Below are 11573 nucleotides of genomic sequence, written 5' to 3'. Positions count from 1 at the left end.
GCAAATATTTGACTTCTTAAAACACATTGCTGATTTTATAAATCCTTTACTTACAGTTAATACCAAAGCAAGAGGGCCAAGATACACCAAAAAGAAGAAACCAAAAATCATCAGCCATGTAAATATTCCCCGAATGATCCAGTTTCTCCATCTACAAAGTCAAAAATTTTACAAGATTTTTAAAATTTAAATCATGAATAATATAAATCAGTGAAATATCAAAAGGAGTAATTTCTTACACAAATATTGTTCATTGTTCTCTGGGAACAAAATAATGCATGACATGACATTAAGCATGCAAATAAAAATGTGCAAGAGAATGATTGCATGGTGTCTTGGCATGTATAAAGTAAATAAAATTGTTTAATTACATTTATATAATACTAGTATCATTTATATTTTCAGAGAAACAGGGTTTGACACTAACTTTTTTACCTTGGTGGACCGCAGGTCCACGAGTGAAGAATTTTTGGTGGACCTTCATTATCATGGAAATTTTATTGAATAAATTTGTTCCATGTATTCAGGCTTATTAAGTGCAATTAATCTTGGAGATTGGTCCATTTTTGACTAATGAAATATATCTAGAATGCCTACAGTCTCTCCAAAAATGACATTAAACAAGCTTTTGACCTCCTCTTTAAAATGATGTCAAATTGACTATAGGTAGCGGGATTACTTTTCTCATGATTAAAAATAGAATGTCAAAATATTATTTTATTTTCTACATAGTTCTTTTAAAGCCGTAAAATATGAGGAAAGAGTCATCAAATCAATAATGACATCATAATGGTTCTAACACAAAAAAGACAGTCTGAAATCATTTACTAGGGGTGCTTTCCATTTAACCTGCATCACCGGATTTGCCGGTGTTGCCTTCGTCGCCGATTGCTGGAACATGCGTCGCCGACGAGCGATTGTGGCAACGCAATATACCTTTGCTGATTAGGAAACAATATGGCGTCGAGGTTATCATATATTCCATAAAATCAGTATTTCCAAAACTACAATTTGTCCTACTACATTGAAATACATTAAAACTGCAAGAAGCTAAAATTTCTGGATCAAATTTTAAGATAAGTATCAGTTTTAAGGTTTAATCGTCTTGTTTGGAGCAATGTGACGTTGCCAACCGCTCCATTTACATCACCGTTTCCCGATACTGTCGCCGGCAAGGCAACGTTAATGGAAAGCGCCCTATATCTTGACGGTTTGTTCCTGTTTTGCACACATTTGAAAATTAGGTATCGAAAAAATGTGTGCGAAACGGGAATTTGACCAGGTGAGATAATTGCTTAATTGCTTTAGTCTATATCACAATTCCTGCGAGGGCAATTGACAATAAAATAAATAAAACATGTCTACTCGCAATTGAAATTTACATGTATTTTATATTACAATATAACTTGCATAAAAGCACATTTATATAATAATTGACATCCATATTCATGAGTTTGATTTCAAACATCAATTTGGTCATGAACAATTTCATTATTTTTTTTAAACAAGAAAGATTGCTGCAAAAATGTTGAATATGTAGAGCCTTTGTTTAACTTACTGCCTACAGAAAGTTCATATATGTACATGTACATGCTAAAAGTTTGAAGAGAAAATATCATATGTTAATATTTAATTATTGCTTTTGCTGACATAAATGGAAGAAATGTGTCTAGTGAAAACCCCCTAAATATTTTTAATTTATGTTGTGTTATATCTTGAATAATCAAAGAAAATAGACAAACTGTATGATGATAAATAGGCAATTTTATATGTATGCTTTAAAAACTGTAAAGATTATTTTAAAAACCTATCAAATGTAGACCTAATTCATGCATTTTCATTATTTGAAGCATAAAAAAATAATAAAAATTTCTTCAAAATTTAAGAAAATTAGAGGAAATGCGGGCTAAGCAATATCAATTTTAGTATAAATATTTATTCTGATTTAGTAGTATAAGCTGATAGACATTCTGATATTCTATCATTTCATTGAAGAATAGAATATTCAAATCTTAAACAAATGTTTACAGAACTACAGAGATCTACACTTATTTTTATCATCCTTTACGTTGAGGAAAAAGGTAGTGACCTTGACCTGACCTTTATGCAAAAACGAAAAGGTCAAAATTGATAAAACTGATAGAATCATTTGGTAATATGATCCGTTTGACTGTGTCAAAATTTCATTAATTTCTTATTATAAGAAATATGTTTGATAACGAGAAGACTCCTTCCTTAAAGTCGCTACTTCAAACATTGAAATATTTTGTGATAAAGATCTGTTTTCTTTCATAATATTCTTTCTGTAGATACGAAACAATTAATTATAAACATGCGTTTTACATAATTTGCAACTCAATTGTAAAAAGAGACACGGAGTACCCCATATGACTGTCTATGTAGTTTTCCCCTTCATCATATAATTATCCATTGAATCAGAGTCCAATTGGCTTTGAACCAGCAATTTTTCTTAATTCATTTGGTTTTATATTTTAATTAATGTAAATGGACAAAAATGTAAAAGTCAATTCATCTAATCTAATCATTATTTTTTTATCAGACTTTTTAAATATATCATTATCTTTATTTTATCATATTTTATTTAGACATAAAACACAACAAACCCTCGCAGTGTGTTCCCGTTTTGCACACATTTGATAATTGGGTACAGAACAATAGGTGTGATTTAAATATATCATTATCTTTATTTCATCATATTTTATTTAGACATAAAACACAACAAAATATCTGTATTCTTCTTGTTTTATCGTTAAGGCACTGATAAAACACAGGTAAAAATCCAGGTAAAATCTTTGACTGAAAACAGACTATAATTGCTATCACAACACAAATCACACCTATTGTTCTATACCCAATTATCAAATGTGTGCAAAACGGGAACACACCATCTTGACCTTAAGGCCACAATTTTTTGTCTGAAGATTTCACCTCTCCCTGACAGAAAAATATACAGAAAGAGTTTTGAGAATTAAATCAGGGAGACTTCATTTATTAAGTGAAGAATGATATGTACAAATTCAAAACTTAATTTTAAAGTATTGCAATATTTAATAAAATATCTTTGGACAGAGTTAACTTAAAAACATGTTAATTGGATTAGAAGCATGTCCACAACAGACAATAAAAAATCAAACAATTTCTGAAAAAAATAAAAGCTTATCAAATTCTTTAAATTTGATTTATTTAATGTATTAATTAACATCTTTAACAGATGAAATATCTCGTCATCATTTATATTAGCTAAATGACAAATAAAATCTGTCTCTTTACTTCAGTATATTTAGGGGTATTAGTCCAACCTAATTATCCATTACCACTGTTTTGTAGAGGATAGCCAAATGGTTAAATTATGATTGTTTTAGTATTTATCTTGCAGTGAAAATGTCTTTGTTATAATTATTAGTCAACTATCATTTTTTTTTTTGCCAATGAGGCTAATTTTCAAAATCATGAACTCAGAGTGACTTCAACTTCTCTTTGTGAGGAAATTCTGGTGAAGTTACCGCAATCACATAACTTCATTTATTCATTTCTGGTTGTCAATTTCAATAAAAGATTTTGCATAAATGATTTGATTTTTATAATAAAAGTTTAAAATTTTAGTGGACCGATGGTCCACCAAGTCCTGAACTGTTGGTCCACCTTCCCAAATTTTGGTGGACTCAGGCCACTGGTCTTACGTTAGCGTTGAACCCTGAGAAAAAATACCTGCAACATTATTTTTCACAATCTTATCTTTTCCTATCATGTATTAATCCTATTATATCTTTCTATCATGCATTATCCCTATCCTGTCATCGTTAATACTATCCTGTTGTGCGTTAATCCTTTTAGGTTTATTGTTCAATAGTTCAAGTGCACATGTATTTTAAAACATCCTGATTACACAATTTCTGAAGTTGTACCAAAGAATTTTGACTTGGGTCAACTAGGGTGTAATTTTTCCTCTATAGAAACCAAATTTGTTGAATAAAGAATTTTATCATAATCTTATTATCTGTAATAAAATTGCAGAATCATGGAATTGTTTTCTTTGAACTAATTCTGAAATCCTTAACACAAGAAACTTACATCCACAGAATTTGGATGTAAACAAGAGGCCCATGGGCCACATCGCTCACCTGAGGAACAATAGGTATAATAAAATCAGCTTAATGGAGTCATAATTAATACAAACTATCTGGACAATGTACAATAATACATGTAGATCCTGTATAAATAATTTTTCCCCTGGATATTCTTATGTTTATAATCATTAGTCCCTTTTCTAACAGGATGATTTTATAGTCATATCATATGTTGAGTATTGCAGTTCTCAAAAAGATCCTTAACAATAGTTTATATATGGGATATAAACCTACATCAAACTCTGAACCTTCTTGTAAAGCCAAAGAATTGTCCTGGGGCCAAAGTCTTAACAATTATAAAGAATCATCTGGCTGATTAGTTTCTGAGAAGAAGATTTTTAAAGATTTACTCTATATATTCCTATGTTTAATTTCAACCCCCCATTGTGGCCCCACCCTATCCCCGGGGGTCATGATTTTCATAACGTTTCACAACTTTGAATCTACACTACCTGAGGATGCTTCCACACAAGTTTCAGCTTTCCTGGCTGATTAGTTTCTGAGATGAAGATTTTAAAAATTTACTCTATATACATGTATTCATGTGTTAAACTTTGACCCCCCATTGTGGCCCCACCCTACCCCCAGGGGTCATGATTTTCACAACTTTGTATCTACGCTACCTTCCACACAAGTTTCAGCTTTCCTGGCTGATTAGTGTCTGAGAAGAAGATTTTCAAAGATGAACTCTATATATTCCTATGTTAAACTTCAACCCCCCATTGTGGCCCCATCCTATCCCCGGGGGACATGATTTTCACAACTTTGTATCTACACTACCTGAAGATGCTTCCACACAAGTTTCAGTTTTCCTGGCTGATTAGTTTCTGAGAAGAAGATTTTTAAAGATTTACTCTGTATATTCCTATGTAAAAGTTCGACCCCCCATTGTGGCCCCACCACGGGGGTCATGATTTTCACAACTTTGAATCTACACTACCAGATGATGCTTTCATACAAGTGTCAGCTTTCCTGGCTGATTAGTTTCTGAGAAGAAGATTTTCAAAGATTAACTCTATATATTCCTATGTTAAACTTCGACCCCCCATTGTGGCCCCACCCTACACCCAGGGGTCATGATTTTCACAACATTGAATCTACACTACCTGAGAATGCTTCCACACAATTTTCAGCTTTCCTGGCTGATTAGTTTCTGAGAAGATTTTTAAAGATTTACTCTATATATTTCTATGTTAAATTTCGACCCCCCATTGTGGCCCCACCCTACCCCCGGGGGTCATTATTTTCACAACTTTGAATCTACATTACCTGAGGATGCTTCCACACAAGTTTCAGCTTTCCTGGCTGATTAGTTTCTGAGAAGAAGATTTTTAAAGATTTACTCTACATATTCCTATGTTAAACTTCGACCCCCCATTGTGGCCCCACCCTACACCCGGGGGTCATGATTTTCACAAATTTGAATCTACACTACCTGAGGATGCTTTCACATAAGTTTCAGCTTTCCTGGTCTTATGGTTCATGAGAAGAAGATTTTTGAAAATTTCTCGAAAATTTTCATAAATTCCTAATTATCTCCCTTTGCCAAAGAGCGTGGTCCTTAATTTTCACAACTTTGAATCCCCTTAGGCTAAGGATGCTTTGTGTCAAGTTTGGTTAAAATTGGCCCAGTGGTTCTTGAGAAGATGTTGAAAATGTGAAAAGTTTACAGACAGACGGACAGACGGACAGACGGACGACAGACAAAATGTGATCAGAATAGCTCTATTGAGCTTTCAGCTCAAGTGAGCTAAAAAGGTAGCCTAATTATTGAGTCTAATACTAGCGCAATTTTTTTGTGCACTGTGAATGGCAACTTTTTAACTCATATGAAACTATAGCTACCAGGTCCTCCATCCAAGTCAGACCAGGAGCTGCAATCTACTACAGCTACAGAAAGGCATATGGTTTGAAAAATTTTAATTGTTAACCCTTAGGCTGCTACGCTGAAATTTCAGGTCCGCCACTGCTACGCATGACTATTGTCGTTTTTCCGAGAGCGAGTTATCTAAAGTTTCCCTAAGCCTCGCTTTGAACAAAAACACGATGGCTATTGTTAGAAATGAAATATTTGACGAAAATAATTTTGATGGATTTAATCCTGCAGAACATAACTTAGGAGATTTTAATTTATTGATTTATGTGTCTTTAATGCACTTTGTGCCAAAAAATGAACGAGAATTAGATGCCGATCTCGAGGTAGGCTAGTCGCATGTTGATCCACCACCATTGAATATCCCATTCATCAGTAAAAAATATAGTGAATTTCGCTGTGCTGTAGAAGTATTTATTTTTATATCAGCAATTTAAGTGTATTTTCAAGAAGATTATATAGGTTATTGCATACTCTAGTATTTTGCAGAAATGCCTGGTAAGGTATCCTAATTTTTTGCAAGAAAGCTTGTCAAAGTAGTAATAAACCATTAACAAATTCCTGCAAAAAGTTATCTAAAATTGAGGAACGTGTCGTCTGACCTTAAAAGATGAAGATTGGAGCCATCAAATCTTATGTTTTTAAAGTGGGGGAAGACTGGCTTTTATTTTCTATCCATTTTGGGGGAACATAATGTGATTATGAAAATAATTATGTGTACTGGTATAACTTCATTGCAATGTTTAAACAAGAGGCCCATGGGGCCACATCGCTCACCTGAGCAACAATGACTTTATATGGGTGTTTAACGGATATTGTGCCATATGGACCCTTGATAGAATAACAAAAAACAAGAGGCTCAATAGGCCACATCGCTCACCTGAGCAACACTGGCTTTATATGGGTGTTCAAAGGATATTGTGCCATATGGCCTGTCGGTAGATTAACCAAACATGAATATCCGAATTATACACTTGTTTTTGCATACACTTAATCTTTGACATATTTACCTTTATGGAATACCATTTTTACCGAAAAAAAGATCATATGTAATATAAATAATTAAATTTTCAATTGGTGTTCGTAATTAACTTCCAGTTCCCTTTATTTTAGCCACCCCCCCCCCCCCCATCACTTTATTAAGCGATCAAAATACATGAGAGCATAAAGGTACATTTTCTCCCTCCACTCCTTACTAGTTATTGTATTTTATTTTAAAAAATCCTCTATGTGAAAGAACAAAAGTGTACCTCAATGCACCAGAATGAATGTGCTCAATTCCTCAAATTAAAAACATTGAAAAATTTAATTGGCCTTCTCCATTATAAATGATTGTCGTTTACCAGGCATGAATTCATTTCGTATGACGTATCATTACCTTACTCACTTGCCTGATGAATAAACTTAATAACTGAAAAATGTTGTCACATATATTACAGAGCTATAATTCAAATCAATGTATTGGCAGGCATGTTGCTTTATAAATGTACCAAGGCCCACCCATTATTTTCATCTATAAGTTTATCAAAAAAACAACAAATGTCTACAAACTAAGATGATTTTTCTCTGCAATCAGTTTTTAAGAACAACGATAATGCTTTTATCCTCATAATAATAATGTGTCAGGACTGTTTAAAAGACGTCGTTTTTATTTACTTGTGTTCGAAAAAATTATCAAAAATTTGTGTACCGGAAGATTTTATGCAATACATCATTTAAGAAGGGTCAATCAGTAAGGAGTTACAGCATATCATCCTTTTAGCAAGACATTTCTATTGATCAACCAAAATTTCAGCGTCAATCGTAGAATTATAGGCAAGATACAATAGCTTGGTTTAAGTCATGTGTTTGTTCACATGAGTTTATTACATTCAACTCAAGATTTTTAAATTTGGTATTTCCTATTCAGCATAGCTGCATTTAAAATATATATGAACTAAAGCATGACCTCAGCTCTGTCTACAAACATACAGTAGCCTGTGTCTTGCTTATAACTTGAAGCTTGACTCTCAGGTTAGTAAACAGAAATTTGTAAACAATTAAAACAAGAGAAAAATGCACTAAAACAAAGAAAAAACACAATTTATTTTTAATCATATATATACTTATATATTTCTAGCAGCGAAAATAATCTCCGTTTAGATTGAAAATGCTGAGCATCTTAATAAAACATGTTGCATTAATCAACCATTACGTAGAGATCGTACCTAATTACATGTATGAATCGTATTTTATAATATGTTGTTAGTGCATCAGATTTTGTGCAGGTACAATGTAAACAATCAGTTGTCTGATTAACCAGTCTACATGTAAAAATTCTAAAATACAGGCGAAAGTTCCTCTCAAGTTAATAAGAAACGAAAATCAAAACAAACTAAATCCACCGTCACAAGTGAAAATGTCAGTGCATTGAAATATTTAACCTCTGATATATAATTTACTTCACATAAATGGCACAAATATATTTTGGATGTTTCAAATATTCCCTTTGAACGTAAACTGTTGCACAACAAGCAAATTTATCTGCATTTAAAATGACTGCTTTTAACATAGACTGGTTCTCTATCTCTAACCTGGTTTTTGATATATGAAATATTGAGCCTGCATGCATGAAGTTAAACTGATTGACCCCCATTCTCTTTGTCTTAATTATTATTTTCGTAAATTACTCAAATTTGAAACATAATTCGTCCATAATTTTTACAATTTATATTTCCCTTTCAATAAGGATTATTTATGCTAAATTAAGTTGAATTTGACTCAGTAGTTCTTAAGAAAAAAATTTAAAATGCACCCCCCTTTTTGTAAAGTTTCGAGGTTTTCTCTTTGAATAAAGATCGGTCTTTCATTTATGCAATTTATATTCGCCTTTCCATAAGGATGCTTTGTGCCAAATTTGGTTGAAATTGGCCAAGCGGATTTAGAGAAGAATCTCAAAATATAAAAAGTTTATAGAGACGGACAGACATACAGACAGACTGATGGACGATAGATGAAATGTGATCAGAATAGCTCACCTGAACTTTTAGCTCAGGTGAGCTAAAAAACATAATTGCTTTAAAAAACATTTTATTGGTTGAGAAATACAGTATCTAAAAATGAAGAATTTAAAGCTATATTTTGTACTGTGTTTTGGTAGGCAGAGTACAGATTTTTTTCCATCCAAATTCCATTCTTTAAAGGGGAAGAAAAATCAAAATCATATTTAACCTATATTAATAAAGTGGTTTAAATTATCACAAGGGGTCATGCTGTTTTGAAAATAAACTACAAAATTAAACTTTAATGCATGTTTAAAGTTAGAGAAATTGTATTTACTTAAGGCTTACATGATGTAGAACTCTTTTGTATTAAAACCCCCCCCAAAAAAAATTTGAGGTCACACCATCTATTCCGCTTGGTTTACATAGTGCTCTGAATAAAATGCTAACTTGTGATTTTCTGATACTGAAGTAATCAACTAAAAAAAATTGATAATTGATGAGGTTCACACATCAATCTAAAGAATAAATGCATGTATGCATAAATATATGCATTCTTATTAAATAAATCACAACTGCTATCATTCAAAGTTGAAAATGACCCAGAGTTAATTTTTATTCCAAGTCGAGTCCTTCGCTAACTGAAAAAGTATGTTATAATTGTAATCAGGATGTTTAAAATGCACTCTCTTAAGTCTAAATTACCGTGTCGAACTTGGCATCTGTTGACAATTTTCACAACTACGCGGAGATTAATCAAATACTAATTCTGTTTTAGATTTCAATGAACGTGCTCTGTTTGTGGAAAGTTAAAGGTATAAGAAAAGTCTCAAATCGATATTGTTTCAATTTTTCCATAACTTGTCATTTAGAGTGAATGTCATGATTTGATACCGATGTCATGTTCACTTGATAAAACAAACTGGAATAGATAGCGTGACGTAATAGATTATAGTTCATTGCAGCTCCCATGGCGTGAGAATTTAAATTTTCTTGATTTATTCATTGTTCTGGGTTTTTTTATGAAAATGAATATGATTTACAATTAAAGTAGATGATAATTAATTGATTTATTGTACAATATATTTTTATTTTCCTTCCCCTTTAAGGCTCCTGTACAGTTTTTTGGTGTTCAACTAATCACATGCATGCAGCTCTGTGCTGGTAGCAGAGATAGAAAGTTAGAACAGTGTATGCTGATTTATGAGTCATTTTCAGCTTTAAAACACCATTACCTGGGTGTCAAATCTTTCAACGCAGTGTCCAGTACCTCAGTTGTTTTATCTGACCCTTGTGGTAAAGCCTTTGTATCCTGCAGCTGAGGATTTCCTGGAATATCTGTTACCTCTTCATCATCAGACTGAGGTACTGACTGCAATGAAAATTGACATTTACAATTATGTACTTCCATGGTAATATTAGAGACCAATAAGGTGAAGCAAATGTTACCTGTGCCCTTCCAACATATTGAACAAGTTCAGAAACATCAAAATTGACCTAACGTAGAAGAACATACAGTCATAAATAATTTGGCTTATTGAATTAAAAGAATATTTACGATTGAATTTTTAAGTGAATTAGTTGAACTTAGATTTCTCGAATGGAATGGATATGTGGAAAGAATTTTTAAATCAAACCCACTTATTTTTTAACTATTTTACCCTCGATATCTCAAATGCTCAGATATCTCGAGGTTTTTTAACAGTCCCATCTAGTTAAAGATAATGAAGTTTGACTGCAGTTGTTTGCTGTTTTTTACGATATGCCTAAGGTGGATTGCTACACAAATGGAGTTTAAGTTTTCAATTGCATTGCATTTCAATCTATATTATCGACTAAATATCCAATAAATTAAAATCACAAAGTATTATAACACCAAGAAATATAAAAGAAAACCTTATACTTTTTTATATTTGATATGACATTGTATCATTTTATACATTACTGTATTTGATTGCATAATACAATTTCATAATGTATATTACAATATAGTATTAAATGATACAATATCAAATCACATAAAACATCACAAAATTGTAACATACGATTTAATATTTTATAATAAAGTATGATATTGTATGGTAGAATATTGTATCATATTCGATACATTATTATATTGTATCATATGATAAAATATAATTTGAAACATTTTTATCTTATCATATCATACAATATCATATCATACATTATTGTATCATATCATACCACTTTATATATTACAATATCATATAATACAATTTCATGAGATAAAATATATTACATAATTGACCAATTCCATATTATACAATATCATATGATATGATATGATATTATATATGTTACAATATTGTATCATAGGATACAATATTAAATACTGCAATATCATATGAAACAATATCATGTGATAAAATAATATGTAATACAATATCATATTATACATTGTTATATTCAGTAGTATATTCTCACTATATAACTCTATATAGACAAATAGTCAATAAATGTAATATTAGCTCGTCCGAAAAATATTGACCAGTCAATATTTTTTTGATATTGACCGGCTAGGAATAATATCTAGAGAACATTCCCTCTATT

At 31.7% G+C, this 11573-nt stretch overlaps 1 protein-coding gene across 1 annotated transcript in view; it reads right to left on the bottom strand.

Moving 5' to 3' along the window:
• Positions 1-11573, bottom strand: part of LOC105320311 (phosphatidate cytidylyltransferase, photoreceptor-specific) — an 86809-nt gene that overhangs the window by 59668 nt on the left and 15568 nt on the right. The window contains exons 2-3 of the mRNA XM_066065131.1: positions 10238-10370; positions 55-151 (exon numbers count right to left, since the gene is read on the bottom strand). Coding sequence (XP_065921203.1) covers positions 55-151; positions 10238-10370 — 230 coding nt within the window. The remainder of the gene's footprint in view (positions 1-54; positions 152-10237; positions 10371-11573) is intronic.

This window comes from Magallana gigas, chromosome 7 (assembly GCF_963853765.1).
Source record: "Magallana gigas chromosome 7, xbMagGiga1.1, whole genome shotgun sequence".
NCBI classification, from domain to species: Eukaryota; Metazoa; Mollusca; class Bivalvia; order Ostreida; family Ostreidae; genus Magallana; species Magallana gigas.
This window is presented reverse-complemented; position numbering and strand designations above follow the sequence as displayed.